The following is an 18,670-nucleotide window of genomic DNA, read 5'->3' as shown; positions in this document are numbered from 1 at the left end:
TGTTTTATATCTTGCTGCTCTTCTTAAAGGGTGAAGTTTTCCTGCAGTTAGACTAGGAGAAAATTTACTTTTTCCTTCTGGTTTATTGAGGGACACAAGAATTCAGATATTGTTGGGTCATACTGTCGCTAACAAATAGAAAAATTGTGGCCCAGCCCAGGATGTAAGGATCAATTAGGAGACTTAGGTACTTCAAGGCTGTACACGATTCCTACGTACGGGTGCTATTAATTTTAGAATGGCCCCATTTATCTTTCCTGACTTTAAATGCCTTACATTTGCCACCTCACCCTTAACTTTTTTGTGTGTGTGTGTGTGTTACAATATTAGTATGTAAATGATAATACAATGGTATTAAAGGATATCCACAATTTCATTGTCGACACTCTAGACAATGTCCTCAGGATGGTAACAATTTGGTTACTAAGAATATTTGAGATTATAGTATTCACACATTTAGAAGTAGATTACGCCTTTTTGAAATATTTGTGAGAACCATTTTAGTCAGTTGAAGAGGGCCTTACATCTGCCATTGCTAGATGTCTATAGAGGAATATTTCTGTACAGATATTTTTTAAGATCTGATTGTTTTTTTGTTTTTTGTTTTTTTGTTTTTTTAGAGTTGATAACATGAGAAGAGAGTACACAGGTGCCCTCTGTGGTCTGGGTTGGCATTGCAGAAATTTTGCAGTATGGCCAGAACATGACATTGAACTATCTTTTGATGTCCGCTTCACCACTGAAGATCTTGTGAAGGTTTGTGATTGAACAGATGATTCCTTATCTTTTCGACCTAAGATTTCCATATTGGCTTTGTTTATTTTTTTTTTTCATTTATTAAAGATAAATATGATACGGTCAGCTATAAACAGATTGGTTTGCTACAGTCTTGGTGGCTCCGTCAGCAATGAACGTACTGGACGGCTTCAAGAAGATGTTCGGGAGCAGCTGTTGAGGTATAAATCTTTTACATCCACAATGAAGAAAATCTTCTGACATTATGGTTGTATGTCAATATAGGTAGCTACCATAGCGTAATGTGCTTCTTCACAGTACATTTGGTGTATTCTGTTGTTTTGCACTGCTTAAATATGCAGAGGGGCAGTTAACCACTTGTACCACACTCATCTGTTTATATAACCATTCGCCTACTCTGTAAAATTTACACCAAAAAATTACTACAGTTTTTGCTTTGATCTGTCAGCCATATATAATGGTAGATTATCTAACAGGTCATAACCTAATTAAATTGCTCTGGAGGTACATTCAGTAGCATACATACAGTTCAGTAATCTATAATAATTAATGGATTACTGCTTGCAACCAATAGGGTTATTGAGCAACGTGTCACTTCAGCTCTGTCAGATCATGCCCCATTTTGAAAACTATTTCAGTTTGTTAAAGTGAACAATTGAGTCCTAGACAACCTTTATTAAACTGTTTTTTTTTTAGCATTTTATCATGCTTTATTGCATTGACCAGGCCATTTTTTGCAATACTACACTGCGTATTTTAACTAATTATTGTGCGGTCGTGCGACGCTGTACCCAAATAAAATTGATGTCATTTTTTTTCCCACAGCGGAGCTTTGATTTGGTGGTATTTCATCACCTCTGCAATTTTTATTTTTTGCACTATAAACAAAAAAAGAGCGATAATTCTGGAAACAAAAACATTTTTTACTTTCTGCTATATAACATTCCCCCCCAAAAAAAATGTAAAAATCTAATTTTTTCATCATTTTATGCCAATATGTATTCTGCTACATGTTTTTGGTAAAAAAGAAATCCCAATTAGACTATATTGATTAGTTTGCGCAAAAGTTATCGTGTTTACAAACTAGGGAAAAGATTTTACGTCTTTTTTTTTTTTTTTTTACTAGTATTGGCAGCGATCAGCAGTTTTTAGCGGGACCGCGACATTGCGGCGGACAGATCGGACACCTAAATTACATTCTTTATACTCTTGGGGGACCAGTGACATTACTACAGTAATCAGTGCTAAAAATATGCACTGTTACTGTAGTAATGACACTGGCAGGGAAGGGGTTAACAGAAATGTGCCCCTAGGGGGTGCTTTCTAACAGGGTGTGGGATGTACTTAATGAAAACAAGGTACACCTGTGTTCCTAAATAAGAGGAACACAGGATCCCTGTGTTTATTACTGACACAGGGATCCTGTGTCCCTTCCCTATCAGTGTCATTTATATAGTAACATTAATACAGTAATCAGTGCTAAAAAATATTCACTGTCACTGGTCCCCAAAAATGTCAGGGGTCCGATCTGTCCGCCGCAATGTCAGTCTCATTAAAAATTGCTGATCACCGCCATTACTAATAGGAAAAAAAAAGAAAGTCCAAAAATCTATCCCGTAGTTTGTAAACGCTATTTTTTTTAGCGCAAACCAATTAAAATATGCTTTTTGGTATTTTTCTTTTACCAAAAATATGTAGCAGAATACAAATTGGCCTAAACTGATAAAAAAATGTGATTTGTAAAAATGTTTTTTATTGGGATTGTTTTATAGCAGAAAGTGAAAAATTGTGTTTTTTTTTTTAAATTTTACGCTTTTTTGTTTATATCACAAAATTTAAAAACCACAGAGGTGATCAAATACCACCAAAAGAAAGCTCTATTTGTGGGGAAAAAGGGACATCAATTGTATTTGGGTACAGTGTCGCATGACTGCGCGATTGTTAAAGTAACGCAGCGCCGAATCGCAGAAAATGGCCTGCTCATTAAGGCAGTAAAACCTTCTGGAGTTGAAGTGGTTAAGAGGATGTAGCTGTGTTCTCAATGGACCCAGAGAAATGGATTTTAAGCTGAGATCTTGTTTTCTCTGTCGTCAACTGAAAGACATTACTTGATGCCTAGCAACTAGTGATCGACCGATATCGGTTTTTCATTGCCGATACCGGTATTTTGGCCATCTCATATCGGTATTGGCCGATATTGCCCGATATTTTTATACATTTAAAATTTCTTTTAAATAAACACGAATTTCGACACATCTTTTACCGAACATGTAAAACTTTATTAACAATTTTAACATGAAGGGCTCGTTCTTCACACCTTAACTGCATGAGAACTGATAGAAAAACTTCAATTGCAGCGACATTTAGTTTCACATCATTCTGATTGTGCATTAATGCATACTAAACTGCTGCACTACTGCAATCACTCACTGCAATAATTTTAAATCACTACTGCAGTGCAGCCAGTGCAAAACTGCTAGAAAAAAAGCTAGGCAACAGCTAGACATTGGATTTGAGTCAGTGGACTACCTCTGCAGTATGGCACTCACTGCAACTACTGCAGTCAGTGCAAAAATGCTAGAAAAAAAAGCTAGGCAACACAACAGCTACACAGTGGATTGGACTGGAGTCAGTGGACTACCGTTGCAGTAGGGCACTCACTGCAATCATTTTAAATCACTACCGCAGTAGTGATTTAAAAGTATTGCAGCAGTGAGTGGCACACTACTGCAGCAGTAGTCCACTGACTCCAATCCACTGTCTAGCTTTTTTTTCTAGCAGTTTTGCACTGACTGCTGTGCAGTCAGTGCTAAACTGATAGAAAAAATAGCTAGACAGTGGATTGGAGTGGACTGACACTACTAATACACTTTCAAATCAATACTCCCAGTTAAGTAGAACAATATTATAGTGCAGAAAGCATAACATTTCAGCATGTTCACCAGTTAAATGGCTTCTTTTTTTTTTTTCATAAATTGTTGCCACTTGACTAAAAACACGCTCACTTGGTACCGAGGAAGGAGGAGCAGAAAGGTATCTTCTAGCGTGCCTCATTTTCTTTCCACCACTGAAGAGGATCACTTTTTCTGTCAATAACTGGTTCCTTCAAATGGAGATAAAGTTCATCATCCAGGCTCATTATTGCAGATTCTGATGAATCCTCCGCATGAGGCCCCAATAAAACACTGAACATGACATCTATTTCACCACAATTAATTTTATCTTCTGTCTGTTGCCTTTTTGGACATTTTTCACCTGCATCCTGCTCTTCCACATCAGAAACCTCTTCTTGGCTTTTCTTTTCGTCAGGAGGAACCTCCTGCACCTTCTGTTGAACTTGAATTTCTTCTGTTAGCTATTGTTTTGCCTTGGCCAATACATCATCAGAAGAGAAAGGATGGTTCTTGTATCGAGGATCCAAAAGACACGCAAGCACAACATTTTTATTCTCCTCATGCTTCTCAAACAGTTTGACGAGGCTGTCCCTCGTGGCCTGCCTACATGCTTTAATGCCCTGTGTGTTGGGTCCTTCCCGTTGAAGAAGCATCTTCAGCACTCTCACACAAGGGATGACAGAGGACACAGATGAGTCGTAATGACTCACCTCTAGTGTCACTTCCTCAATGGGTAGGAGCGTCTCAATAATGTTGGCTACTATGTCCTACTCATCAGCAGTAGGACAAGAATGTCCTCCATGTCCATATTCACCAGAATATATAGTGAGAGCTTGTTTCTGCTCCAGTATCCTTTGTAACAAGTGTAGCGTTGAGTTCCATCGTGTTGGAACAGTCTGTATCAAGTTGTTTTTGGGTAGACCAAGGTCTTCCTGAATGCACCTCAGTCGCTGCTTGGCAAGAATAGAATGATGGAAATGGCCTGCGCACTTCTTCAGCATGCTAATAATGTCAAGCAATGCTTTCTGGTTTGACAGACCATCATTTACCACAAGTTGGAGGGTGTGTGCCATGCAACTGAGGTCTGACACTTCAGCAAGTCTCATACCTTTAACCATGTTCGCTCCACTGTCTCGCATGCCTAGAAACATTTCTCCAATGTGCTCCCCAGTGTGGGATCCTTTCAGCACTTTGTATTCAACACCAAATGCCTTCTTGTCCATCCGCTGTCAATGAAGTGGCATGTAAGACTCATTAGTGATTCTGTTTGTCCTGACCAGCAGTCAGTCGTGAATGAGAGTGAGTTGCCAGCATTCTCTGGTTTCAGCATAGCCTTTACTTTCTCAACGACCTTTTGGTGAATCTTTGGCAGCATTTCAGTTCGATAACAATTTGTCACTCTTCAGTGTGTACCTTGGCTCAAGCATGGACACCAACCGCTTAATTTCAGAGTCAGACACTATTGTAAATGGCTGGTTATCAGTGACCATCATCTCTGTGATTACTCTGTCCAGCATTTGGGATCTTCCATCAGATTTTAGCCACCTGTTTTTTTTCTTACAAAATATTTGTTATTGTTGCCTGGGATAGTGATGTTTCACCTTATTATTCATTTTGTTTTTTCTGTCCTGCATTATGCAATTCAACATGATGAACTCTTAGATGGGCCCAAAGATTAGACGTATCTTTGGTTTTTGCCGTTATTGATCCCAAGCTTACATTGTTTTTGCAAGTGTTGCACAGTGCTGCTGATTTTCCTGGAGATGAATAAGAGAAATACTCCCAGACCACACTTTTAATTTTTCTATCTCCATCCATCTCCATTGAAACTTGAAAAGACACTATTATAGGCTTAAACAAAATGGCTGGCACCCTGTGGTGGGTGGGTGGGTGGCTGGCTGGCACCCTGTGGTGGGTGGCTGGCTGGCACCCTTCCTTTGGTGGCTGGCTAGCACCCTGTGGTGGGTGGGTGACTGCCTGGCACCCTGTGGTGTGTGTGTGGCTGGCTGGCTGGCACCATGGGGTGGGTGGGTGGGTGGCTGGCACCCTGTGTAGGGTGGGTGGATGGCTGGAACCCTGTGGTGGGTGCTCCAAGAAATGGAAAAAAAAAGGGGATTGAGAGGGAAAAGGGGAGGATAACAGTCCTCAAAATGTATAATTTCTCTTACGTCCTCCGACAGTCGCCGCCACCTTCATATTCGTCACAATGGGGTATTAGACTTTGCTCCGTAGGAGTAGCTAGGCAACAGAATATGTCAATATTAAAGCTTTTAACATATCCCCACCCCAGGGGGTGGTCCCCTCAGTCTATACCCTCCTGTTTCCTGCTTCAGTTTCAATGTCTAGCTTGTCAGGAGTAGCTGGATGTCTCTATGCTGGGGCATTTTGTCTCAGCCTTCTCTCTTTTTTGATTTTATTTGAGTTTTTTCTCTCTTTCTTTATTTAGCTGTTATTTTTACCAGCAATAGTTAGATCTTCGGATGAAGAGGATAATGCGGGCTGCGTCTCGGGCTGACTCCCCTGGTCGCAGGTTGTGGGTCAGTGGCTTCTCAGCCCGCCATCGAGCGTTCAGTCAGGTACCGCTCCTGAGTTTTCTGAACGACCCATCCCTGTTCCGTGCAGGGATGCTAGGGTGAGGTGGCTACCTCACTGGACGCTGTGCGGTTTCTCAACCCACCTTCTGCTGCGTCCTGGATGCGACTCTCCCTGTCTCATGTACAGCGGCTTGTTCGCCTGTGCGGGTCCCCCACGCCATGTAAGAGGTAAGTGTATTCATGTGGGGACCTGTCTGTCTGGGGGGTGTCAGTCTGGGACTGTGTTACCTTGCCCTGTGTTCACACTATTGATGTTTCCCTATTTCTCACACTGCATGCTGTGGGCTGCAAGGAGGGGGGGCTGTGCTGCACTTCTGTGTCAGTCTGAGTGTGTGAACGGCTGTGTGCTGTGGATCTTGATGCTATCATGTTTGGGGCACATTACAGCGCCGCTGCGGCGGTCCACCATGTTCTTTATAACTATGTGGTGTATTTTTATTCCACCTTCATGAGGTGGGGGAGCGGCGGTTTCGGCGCCATTTTGGCTGTACTCGCTCCGGCCGCATGGTACACATGCATGGCGGCCATTTTCTTGTAGCCTCCCATAGGCTTTAATGGAGCGCCCTGAATATCAGCAATTCCTTTTCTACAGGAGCACCGATCTGGCCAGCAGCAGCAGCGGTCTCTCCAGGTTTTTTCCCTCTATTCTCTGTATCCTTGCCTGAGTATAACTTCTCCCTGTGGGGGTCCCTGGTGTGGGTGTGCTTGTGTGGCGGTGGGCTACGTTCGCAGCGCCTTATTTAAAGGGGCGGTCACCCATTTTATTTTACTCATTTTGGGGCATGGATTCTCAGGAAAGCAAATTTCCTGTCACATTGGTGGGAAGCCAGGGGACTGCGGTTTTCCCCCTCGGGGGGTGGGGGGGATTTGGCTGCGATTGTGGCTAGCCTTGCGACTCAGGTGCAATTGCTGATGGCTGCTCAATCCTCAAAAAGGCCCAGAGTTTTCAATTTTCCTGTTGGTGATGGGGCTGCTGTTGCTGGGGTCTCCTTGTCGGGGTCCCGTTCCTCCCTGGACCTTGTAGGGTCAGAAATGGAGGCTGAGGTTGAGGGGGTTGATATTTCTCCCCCTGGCTCGTCTGAAGAGCTTGCACTCATGGATGAATTGGTTGCTTCTATCAAGCAAACACTGCGTTTACAGGATGAACCTTGTCCTCCTGCTGCCTTGGCGGCTTATGGGACGCAGAAAAGACGCAAAACATTGCAGGTATTTCCCTGCACTGATGATTTTCAATGCGCTGTAAAGGAACATTGGCGTCATATACGCAAGCCTTTTGCTATACCAAGTAGGTTTAAGCTGCGCTATCCTTTTACGCCCGCTACTGATGGGCGTTGGTGTGTCCCACCTCCGGTGGATCACGCGATAGCGGTTCTGAATAAGCCCGCTGCGATTCCTGCTGAGGATATCCCGGTGTTCCGGGATGCCACGGACAAACGGACGGAGTCCCTTGCCCGTCATGCCTATTCTATTATGGGTTCTATGCTGAAAGCTTTATTTGCTTCACTTATGGCGGCCCAGGCTGTCGCGAGCTGGACGCAGGTGCTTAATCGCGTCCTGGTGGCAGACTCTGCCCTCCAGGCGACTTTGGATATGGTGGATCAAATCCACCAGGGTGTCATGTATTTGTGTGATGTGGACCTGGATATGGTTCCGTTGGCTGCACGTGTACATGGTGTGGCGGTATTGTCTCGCCGTTTTGGTTTGGTTGAAGTGTTGGTCGGTGGACCAATCTTTGCATAAGACCTTGGCTAATCTGCCCTATGATGGTTCTCGCCTTTTTTGGTGAGTCCCTAGATACGTTAATTAGATGGATCACGGGTGGTAAGAGCACGCTCTTACCCTAATCCCACAAGGCTAAGACGGCTCCTGGTAAGAAGCCGTGGACTGGTAAGCAAAAGTCCGGTTCAGCGGCCCACAACAGTGCGGCCTGAAGGGGCGCCCTCACCCGACTCTGGGGTGGGGGGACGCTTGCTCGGTTTCCTTCAGCCATGGCTGTCCCGTGTTCGGGACAGGTGGGTTCAGGAAATCGTTCGATCTGGCTACGAGGTCGAGTTTCTCTATAGGCCGGAGCGCAGATTTTTTCCCTCAAATCTTCTACTGTCCCCGGAGCGTTTGCGGGATCTGCATCTAGCGGTGCAGGACCTGAGGGCTCAGGGAGTGGTGGTCCCGGTGCCTCATCGGGACAGGTTTCGGGGGTTCTATTCCAATCTGTTCACCGTGCCCGGGAAGGAGGGCAAGGTACGTCCGATTCTGGACTTAAAGGCGCTGAACCGCTTTGTGCGGGTGCGCAAGTTCCGCATGGAATCTCTGCGGTCGGTGGTGGCTGCCCTGCTTCCGGGGGAGTTCATGGCTTCCATCGACTTGAAGGATGCGTATCTTCACATCCCGAATTTCGAGGGTCACCAGAGGTACCTTCGATTCGCCATAGCGGAGGATCACTACCAATTTGTGGCGTTGCCCTTTGGTCTCGCCTCGGCTCCACGGGTGTTCACCGAGGTGCGGGCACCGGTTTTGGCTTTGTTTTGAGCCCAGGGCGTCTCTGTCCCTAGGGTATCTGGACGATATTCTGGTTCGGTCTGCGACCAGCCAGGGTCTGGAGAAGGCTCTGTCCGTTACGATGCAGTCTCTGCAGGAGTTTGGTTGGACGATAACTTTTCCAAAGTCGGCACTGTGCCCATCGGTTCGTCTCCCTTACCTGGGAATGGTTCTGGACTCTGTCCAGGCGAAGGTCTTCCTACCGGACGACAAACTCAGGACTCTTCAGGAAGGAAGTCAGGTCCCTCAGGGACGCTTCGTCCTCGTCCACTCGGACGTGCATGAGATGTCTGGGATTGATGGTCTCGGCTTTCGAGGCGATTCCCTTCGCCCAGTTTCAGACGCGGGGTCTCCAAGCGGAGATCCTGTCCAGGTGGGACGGGCGACCGCGATCTCTGGATCTGGATTTCGTTGGGCCATCGCACCAGAAGGGTTCTTCTGTGGTGGCTCCTGTCCCCGCCGGTGTCAGGGGGCAAGTCTTTTCGTCCTCTCTCATGGACGGTGGTCACCACGGATGCCAGCCTGTCGGGCTGGGGTGGTGTCCTGGGCTTTCTGTCCGCCCAGGGAACTTGGTCGGAGGGGGAATCCTCCCTTCCGGTCAGCATTCTGGAATTGCGTGCGATGATTCTCTGCCTTCCACGTTGGCCGGACAGGCTGCAGGGCTGTCCGGTTTGGGTGCAGACGGACATTGCCACGGCGGTGGCTTACGTCATTCGCCAAGGGGACACCAAGAGGGCCCGGGTGGCTCGGGAAGTGGCCGACATTCTGTCTTGGGCCGAGACGCGTGTCCCGGCGATATCGGCGGTTCACATTCCAGGGGTTGGAGAACTGGCGGGCGGATTATCTGAGCCGCCAGTCCCTGGACCAGGGGGAATGGCCCCTCCGTCCGGGTGTTCTCCAGATGTTGTGCGCGACGTGGGGTCTTCCGGAGGTGGACCTGTTCGCGTCTCGTCTGTACAGCAAGGTGTACAGGTTCGTGGCAAGGCCACGCGATCTTCGGGCAGACGCGTCAGACGCGTTGGTAGCTCTGTGGCATCAGTACTGACTGATGTATGCGTTTTCACCGTTTCAATTGCTGCCCAGGTTTCTTCGCAGGTTGGTCTCGGAACCAAAACACGGTGATTCTTGTGACACCGGACTGGCCTCGCCGGTCCTGGTACGCAGACCTCGTGCATTTGGCGGTCGACGCCCCGTGGCGTCTGCCTCTTTGGGAAGATCTCCGGTCTCAAGGGCTGATATTTCATCCTGCCTTGCAGTCGCTGGCTTTGCCGGCCTGGCTGTTGAAACCGAGGCCCTGAGGGATAGGGGTCTCTCCCCTGAGGTCATTCACACTTGGATCGACGCGAGGAATTTTTTCCTCGGGGTAGGTCTTTTACCTTTATTTCGGAGGCCTATTTTGCCTGGTGTGAGTTCAGGGGGTCTTCACCTCGCCCGTGGTCGGTGTCTGGGGTGTTGTCCTTCCTTCGAAAGGGTGTTGACAGCGTTTGGCGCTGGCTATGATCAAGGGTCAGGTGTCTGCGATGGCCGTTCTATTTTCAACGTCCTATGGCATCTATCTCCTTGATTGGCACTTTTGTTCGGGGGCATCTGGTCCCTCCTAGGAGGGTGCCTCTGCCTCCTTGGGACTGGAATCTTGTTCTGTCCGTGTTACAACATGGTTCTTTTTTGAACGGATCGGGTAGATCTCGTTGTCTATGTTGTCCTAGAAGGTCACCTTTTTTTGGTGGCGATCACTTCGGCTCGCAGAGTGTCGGAGCTGGCAGCCTGTCCTGCCATTGTCCGTATCTGTTCAATCACTTGGTTAAGGTGGTCTTGCGACCTAACCCTTCTTTTTTTCCGAAGAGGGTTTTGGAATTTCACCTCAATGAGGACATTGTCTTGCCTTCGCCTTGCGCGAAGTCTAAACATTCGGAGGAGGTGGTGTTGCACTCCTTGGATGCTGTTCATGGCGATTAGGGTTTACCTAAAGTCGTCTGAATCTTTTCACAAGTCGGATTCTTTGTTTGTCCTTCCGGGGGTCCTCGGAAGGGCGTGGCGGCGTCGGCTTCTGCCGTCGCCAATTGGTTCGGACAGGCCGTTGAACAGGCCTATGCTTTGCAGGGAAAAGTTTCCCTTATGCCTGTGAGGGCGCACTCTACCAGATCTCTGAGTACGTCTTGGGCCTGTCGTCATGGGGCTTCTGTGGCCCAGGTGTGTAGGGCGGCGACTTGGTCGACCGTGCACACCTTCACTCTGTTCCACAGAGTGGATGTTCAAGCATCGGCAGATGCTTCCTTTGGCCGCAAGGTTCTTAGTGCGGCGGTCCCTGGTTTTGGTCCTTTGGGCTGTTTGGGATTTCTTTGTATCCCTGGGTTATTTGTTTTTTTCCTGGGTTATTGCTCCCGTTGAGCAAATTTTTTCTCGTGTTGTCCAGCTGGTTTCCTTCCTTTGGTAAGGTTACTTTCTTGATGTGGAGACTGCGTTGCCTTTAGGCGCGGCTGTGTTTCCCACCCCTCATGTTTGCACTGCTTTGGGACGTCCCCATTGTGACGAATATGAAGGTGGCGGCGACTGTCGGAGGACGTAAGAGAAAACGGAATTTTTGTAAAATCTTACCTGTAAAATTCCTTTCTCTGAGTCCTCTGACAGTCGCCGCCCCTCTTTTGGGGTTTAGGTACTCTACTGCTATTCCACTGAAACTGAAGCAAGAAACAGGAAGCAGGAGGGTATAGACTGAGGTGACCACCCCCTGGGGTGGGGATATGTTAAAAGCTTTAATATTGACATATTCTGTTGCCTAGCTACTCCTACGGAGCAAAGTCTAATACCCCATTGTGACGAATATGAAGGTGGCAGCGACTGTCGGAGGACTCAGAGAAAGGAATTTTACAGGTAAGATTTTACAAAAATTCCGTTATTTCTCTACAATTCATCCACATATTTAGTGGGGATCGGCCTAACTACACACAACGTAAGCAAAAAATGTTTCCCCACTAAGGGTGGAGGGAAAAAAAGTTTTTTTGGCTAGATCCTGAATTAGGCAGGCAGACGATAAGTGGTTCCAAAAATGTATTTCGCGGTAAAGAAATTCATGACATTACATGAATGTGCGCTCATAAACAAGATAACCATAAAGAAACAGTGACAACATATAACATAGAGAAACGAGACAAGACAACGTGTGTACAAATAATAACTGTATAAATTCCAGTGACAGGGGTGATGCAGTATATCCACAGCAAATGCTGTATGATTCAGTAATAATAAAGTATCCCCTGGCAAAAAGTCCCCTTGGAAGCTTGGATTATGGTAGGAAGTTCTTGTGTTACATGCAAAAGCATGTCAATTCCAAAAAGAAAAATGTAATTTCTCTTACGTCCTCTGACAGTCGCCGCCCATTCACACAGTCTTCACTAATGTAGTATTTCTTCCTCTCCGCAGGAGTTTCTAGGCAAAAGACTTGTAAAAGAACAATTCATCTACATAGTCACACCCATGGGGGCTGTCCTTCTAGTCCAATACCCCTCTGCAATAGCCATCCCAACTCAGTTTGTCTTCTGCCTAGCTTAGGAGTGGATATGCTTCCCTGTGCTGGGGCTACAGTCTCAGCCTTCTTCTTTTCTTTTATATTTATTTTCAAAAAATTTAATTTTTTCTTTACATTGCTAGCTGTTTTATCAGCGCTAGTTAGTTGGATCTTCGGATGAAGACAGCGTTTGCGGAGCTGGGAATCGGACTGGCCGTCCTGGTTTTCCAGGACAGAGGGTAAGATGGAATCCCAGCCTGCCATTGTGCATTTCGCAGGCTATGTGTTCGCCCTGGCCTCACAAACGACCCATCCCTGTCCTCAGGGACGCAGCCTGTGAGGTGGTTACCTCACTGGACACAGCATAGGTTCGTCCATGCACTTCCAGTGTCCTGCGTTTCTGGCTAACGGCACTCCCCTGCCATCTAAGGGCGGCGGTTTCCCATTTGATATGAGGCACCCCACGCCATCGGGTACAGGTAAGTACACTATATGTGGGGCCTCTGTCTGGGGTCGGCAGTCCTGTGTGTCTGTGGTGTCCCCCATGTCTGTGTGTTTTCGGGCTCCCTTGTCCTGATCCCTGCGGGGCTTTTATTCTCTCACAGCAGCGCTGTGTGGGGTTTTGGGGGATCCCTCTCCTAATGTTACTTTAGGGTGCTTGGAGGTACAGACAAATGCGGTGACCGCTGCGGGGTTAAAAACTGCCGGTCCGCCATTTTAAGTGTGGGCAGCATGTCTGGCTTCACTATAGGCACTTATACAGCATGCTAAGTAGTATATTTTGGCGCCTTGCGGCGCCATCTTGTGTGTGGCAAACGATCCTTCCGAGCACATGTCGGCGGCCAGCTTGCCGAAGCCTCCCATTAGTTTTAATAGGCATCCATTTTCCCTTGGTCTGCAGCCTTAGTTCAGCCTCCAGCGGTGACATCACTCCCTTCTTTCTCTCAGAGCCGACCGAAGGAGCTGGTAACACTTGGGGGGTTCTGTCCTGCTGTTCCTTTGCTTACCTATTTGTGCAATCTTCCTGGTCGGTTTTGTCCCTGCGGGGGGTCTGTGTGTCACAGTCCTCATAACGGTGTGCTGCGGGGGTCCGCGGCTCTCTTAAAGGGCCAGTACTCAAAAAAAAAAATTTTTTCTTTTCTGCTATAGAATCCCAGGACAGCAAATTCCCTCCAGCTTTTGGTGGGGGATTCAGGTTCCTCCTAATCCTCTGCCCTGACTAATTTGTCTGCTGTTGTGGCAACTTTGGTGTCAAAATTGGATGTGCTGATGTCTGAACGGGCTGCTAGGAAAAGGCCTAGGATTTCATTTTCTTCTGATTCTGAATGTGACATGGTTGCTGTAGGTAGCGTGGCCCTGTCGGGGTCTCGCTCTTCTCAGGACCCGCAAGAGTCTGAGGGGGAGGCGGAGGTTGCAGGGGTAGATGATTCCCCCCCTGGGTCACCCGAGGAATGCACAGCTATAGATGCGCTGATTCTTGCCGTGAAGGAAACACTACATTTGGAGGATGAGCCCACTCCTCCGGGCGTTGTGTCCTCTTTTGGTACACACAGGACCCGCAAGACGGCGCAGGTTTTTCCTTGCCCCGCAGAGTTTCACCAGAAGATGAATGAGCTATGGCGTAATTTGAAACCCACCTTTGTGGTGCCTAAGAGGTTTCAACTTCTCTACCCTTTTGCGGCTACTACGGTGGCGCGTTGGTGTGTGCCTCAAGTAGATTACATGGTAGCCAGATTGAACAAAGCTACTCTGGTCCCCATCAAAGATTCTCCGGTGTTTAGGGACCCTACTGATAGGAGGCTAGAATCTCTTGCCCGACATTCCTATATGGTGGCAGGTTCCATGCTCAAGCCTATTTTTGCCTCTGTTATCGTGGCTCAGGCTGTGGCGGATTGGACCAAGGTGCTCAAACGCACCCTTGTGGCTGATTCTGCCCCCACTACAATGGAGATGGTGGATCAGATTTATCAGGGGGTCATGTATTTGTGCGATGCGGCCTTAAATGAGGCCCCTTTAGCTGTGCGCCTGTCCAGTGTCGCAGTAATTAACCGTCGTCTTATCTGGTTGAAAAGCTGGTCGGCTGACCAGAAATCCAGAAAGACGGTGGCAGATATCCCCTATGCGGGGTCTCGCCTTTTTGGGGAATCCCTGGATGAATTGGTTAAAGGAGTCACTGGGGGTAAGAGCACTCTGCTACCCCAGAATCTTAAGTGTAAGTTTTTCCGCGGCAAGCGGGGCTCCTCCTTTAAACCTAATCAGGGGTCCTTTTGTGCCTTCAAGGCGCAGAACAAGGGAAAACCCTTCAAGGGCCAAGGTGGCCAGAAAAAGCCCTGGTTCGGCAAACATAAATCCGGCCAAGCTGGGACGGCGGCTCAGTCTGCCTCTGCCTGAAGGGGCGCCCTCACCCGTTTCAGGGGTGGGGGGACGTTTGCCCGGTTTCCTCCAACCTTGGCTGCTCCGGATCACGGACAGGTGGGTTCAGGAAATCATTTGATCGGGGTACAAGATCAAATTTCTTTCACAGCCGGCAGACAGATTCTTTCCCTCTAATCTTTATTTGACCCCAGGGCGGTTGCAGGACCTCCGTCAAGCGGTGCAGGATCTCCTTGCCCAGGGGGTTATCGTCCTGGTGCCTCATCAGGACAGGTTTCGGGGGTTTTATTCAAATCTGTTCACTGTGCCCAGAAAGGAGGGCAAAGTGCGTCTGATTCTGGACTTAAAAGCTCTGAACCGCTTCGTGCGCGTTCGGAAATTCCGCATGGCAACACTCCGCTCGGTGGTGGCCTCCCTGAATCCGGGGGAGTTCTTGGCCTCTATAGACCTGAAGGATGCGTATCTACACATCCCCATTTTCGAGGGTCATCAGAGGTACCTCCGATTCGCTATCGCGGAAAACAATTACCAGTTTGTGGCGTTACCTTTCGGTCTCACTTCGGCTCCAAGGGTCTTTACCAAAGTGTTGGTGCCTGTTGCGGGCACAGGGCATTGCGGTCTTGGGTTATCTAGACGATATCCTGTTAAGATCGAGTGCCAGTCAGAGCCTGTTGCGCGATCTGTCCATTACGGTCCAGACGCTCCAAGAGTTCGGTTGGACAATCAACATTCAGAAGTCGACCTTGTCGCCTTCGGTTCGCCTCCCATATCTGGGAATGATCCTGGATTCTGCTCAAGCAAGGGTGTTCTTACCGGAGGACAAGCTCCGGACCCTACAGAACAAGGTCAGGTCCCTCAGGGACAACGAATCCTCTTCACTCAGGACCTGTATGCGGTCCCTGGGATTGAAGGTGTCGGCCTTCGAGGAGATACCATTTGCACAGTTTCACACGCGAGCTCTCCAATCGGAGATCCTCGCCAGGTGGGACAGACTGCCTCAGTCCTTGGACCTGAGTGTGTCTCTGAGTCGCCAAACAAGAATGGATCTCTTGTGGTGGCTTCAGTCCCCGGCTGTGTCGGAAGGAAAATCCTTCCGGCCGATTCTGTGGACGGTGATTACCACGGATGCCAGCCTGTCGGGCTGGGGTGGGGACCTGGGCAACCTGTCTGCCCAGGGCACTTGGTCGGAGGAGGAATCCTCCCTTCCGATAAACATTTTGGAATTGAGAGCGATCAGGCTGTGCCTGATCCAATTGATCGGATCGTCTTCAGGGCCGTCCTGTACGGGTGCAGACGGACAATGCCACTGCGGTGGCTTACATCAACCACCAAGGGGGCAGCAGGAGTGCCCGGGCGGCCCAGGAGGTGACCAGTATCCTGTCTTAGGCCGAGACTTATGTCCCGGCGATATCGGCAGTTCACATTCCGGGTGTGGAGAATTGGCAGGCCGACTATCTGAGCCGCCAGACCCTGGACCAGGGGGAATGGTCCCTACACCCAGAGGTGTTTCAGTTGCTGTGTGCGAAGTGGGGATCCCTGGATGTGGATCTGTTCGCATCTCGACTAAACCACAAGGTGGAAAGGTTCACGTGATCCTCTGGCAGACGCCTTGGATGCGCTGGTGGTGCCTTGGCATCAGTATCATCTGATATATGACTTTCCTCCGATTCAGTTGTTATCCAGGTTCCTTCGCAGGTTGGCCTCGGAACAAACACTGGTGATTCTGGTGGCGCCGGACTGGCCTCGCCGATCCTGGTACGTGGACATCGTTCACCTGGCCGTAGAGCCTCCGTGGCGGCTGCCAATGCGAGATCTACTGTCTCAGGGACCGATCTTCCATCCTGCTTTACAGTCGCTGGCTTTAACGGCCTGGCTGTTGAAAGCCAGGTCCTGAGAGACAGGTCATTACTACTTTGATCAAGGCTAGAAAAGCCTCTTCTGGTAAGATTTATTACCGTACATGGAAGGCTTATTTTGCCTGGTGTGAGTCCAGGGGTTTCGCTCCTCGTTCCTACTCTGTGATGAAGGTGTTTGCTTTCCTCCAGACTGGTGTGGACCAGCGCCTTGCGTTGGCCACAATTAAAGGCCAGGTATCTGCCCTTGCTGTTCTTTTCCAGCGCCCTGTGGCATCTCATTCCTTAATTCGCACCTTTATTTAAGATGTGCATCACTTGGCTCCTCCTAGAAGGGAGCCCTTACCTCCATGGGACTTGAATTTGGTTCTGTCCGTGTTGCAGCGTTCCCCGTTTAAAAACATCAGGGAAATCTCGTTGCCTATGCTATCAAAAAAGGTGGCTTTCTTGGTAGCGATCACTTCTGCTCGCAGAGTGTCGTAGTTGGCGGCCTTGTCTTGCCGCTCCCCTTACCTGGTGGTTCATAGGGATAAGGTGGTCCTGCGCCCTAACCCGTCCTTTCTGCCGAAGGTGGTTTCAGATTTTCACCTGAATGAGGACATTGTTTTACCTTCGCTTTGTGCGAACCCTAAGCATCCAAAAGAGGTTGCCTTGCATTCTTTGGATGTTGTCAAGGCGATCAGGGTTTACCTGTCGTCGACTGAATCCTTTCGGAAATCGGATTCTCTATTTGTCCTTCCTGCGTCTACGGCAACCATTGCCAAATGGATCAGACAGACCATCGTACGGGCCTATTCGTTGCGGGAACGGGTACCACCCTTCCCTATCAAGGCGCACTCTACCAGGTCGGTGAGTACATCCTGGGCCTTGCGGCATCAGGCTTCGGTGGCCCAGGTGTGCAAGGCTGCGACTTGGTCGTCGGTGCACACCTTCTCAAAATTCTACAAAATTGATGTTCTGGCATCAGCTGATGCATCTTTGGCGGCAAAGTTCTCTGTGCGGCAATGCCATAGGGAACCCTGGTTTTGTACGGGTCCCTAGCTGCTGGGGTTGTTTTCCACTTGTTTTTTTGTTTTCCTGTGGGTTGTTGAGCCCTTTTTTTGTTGCCCAGAAGGTTACCTTTCTGCTCACATAAGGTTCCTTTTTCTGATGTGGGTACTGTGTTGCCTTTCTGACGGGTGCGTTGCCCACCCCTCATGTCTACACTGCTTTGGACAACCCCATTAGTGAAGACTGTGTGAATGGGCGGCAACTGTCGGAGGACGTAAGAGAAAACTGAATTTTGGTAAAATCTTACCGTACAATTCCTTTCGCTGAGTCCTCCGACAGTCGCCGCCCCCGCCCCTCTTTTGGGGTTTTTTCTACACTTTCACTGCTTGCGACCAAACTGAGTTGGGATGGGGGTATTGGATTAGGACGACAGCCCCCATGGGTGTGACTATGTAGATGAATTTTTCTTTTACAAGTCTTTTGCCTAGAAACTCCTGCGGAGAGGAAGCAATACCCCATTAGTGAAGACTGTGTGAATGGGCGGCGACTGTCGGAGGACTCAGAGAAAGGAATTTTACGGTAAGATTGAACAAAAATTCAGTTTTCTCTTACATCCTCTGACAGTCGCCGCCCACTCATACAATCTGCATGTCTGGGTATTGGCCTTCTCCATAGGAGTAAGCTAGGCAGAAGATTTTGTTAGAACATTCACAAAAAACTTTGTATAGATAAACCTACACTGGGCTGTCCCTCTGGTCCAATACCCCCAGCTAACTGCTTTTCCAATTCAGTTTGCTGCTGCTGCCTAGCTTAGGAGTAGGCTGGCTTTTACCTGGCTGGGGCTGCGGTCTCGACCTTTTTTCTTCTTATTATTTTTTCTCTCTTGAAATGTGTTTTTTCTTTTAAAAAGATAGCTTTTTATTTGTTCCTGCGCTTAGTTAGTCGGACTTCGGATGCCTATAGCGTTTGTGCAGCTGGGAATCGCACTGGTTATTGTAGAACCTTATGGAATCCCAGCCTGCCATCGAGCGTTAGCAGGTTAGGTGTACGCCCAGGCCTCGCAAACTACTATGTCCCTGTCCTCAGGGTCAAGCTTGCGAAGTTGCCATCTTCGCTGGAATGTCTCAACTGCGGTATGCTGCGTGTTGCTAGCGTCCCCTTCGGCTGACG

At 48.4% G+C, this 18,670-nt stretch overlaps 1 protein-coding gene across 1 annotated transcript in view; it reads left to right on the top strand.

Annotated features, from left to right (window-relative positions):
- TDRD9 (tudor domain containing 9) overlaps window positions 1-18,670 on the top strand; it is a 789,496-nt gene that overhangs the window by 705,858 nt on the left and 64,968 nt on the right. Inside the window, exons 31-32 of the mRNA XM_082275596.1 lie at window positions 621-756; window positions 844-956. Of these exons, the coding sequence (XP_082131722.1) occupies window positions 621-756; window positions 844-956 (249 nt within the window). The remainder of the gene's footprint in view (window positions 1-620; window positions 757-843; window positions 957-18,670) is intronic.

This window comes from Pelophylax lessonae (genome assembly GCF_965119305.1).
Source record: "Pelophylax lessonae genome assembly, chromosome: 13".
NCBI classification, from domain to species: domain Eukaryota; kingdom Metazoa; phylum Chordata; class Amphibia; order Anura; family Ranidae; genus Pelophylax; species Pelophylax lessonae.
The sequence above is the reverse complement of the archived record's forward strand: the minus strand, read 5'-3'. Positions and strand labels throughout refer to the sequence as shown.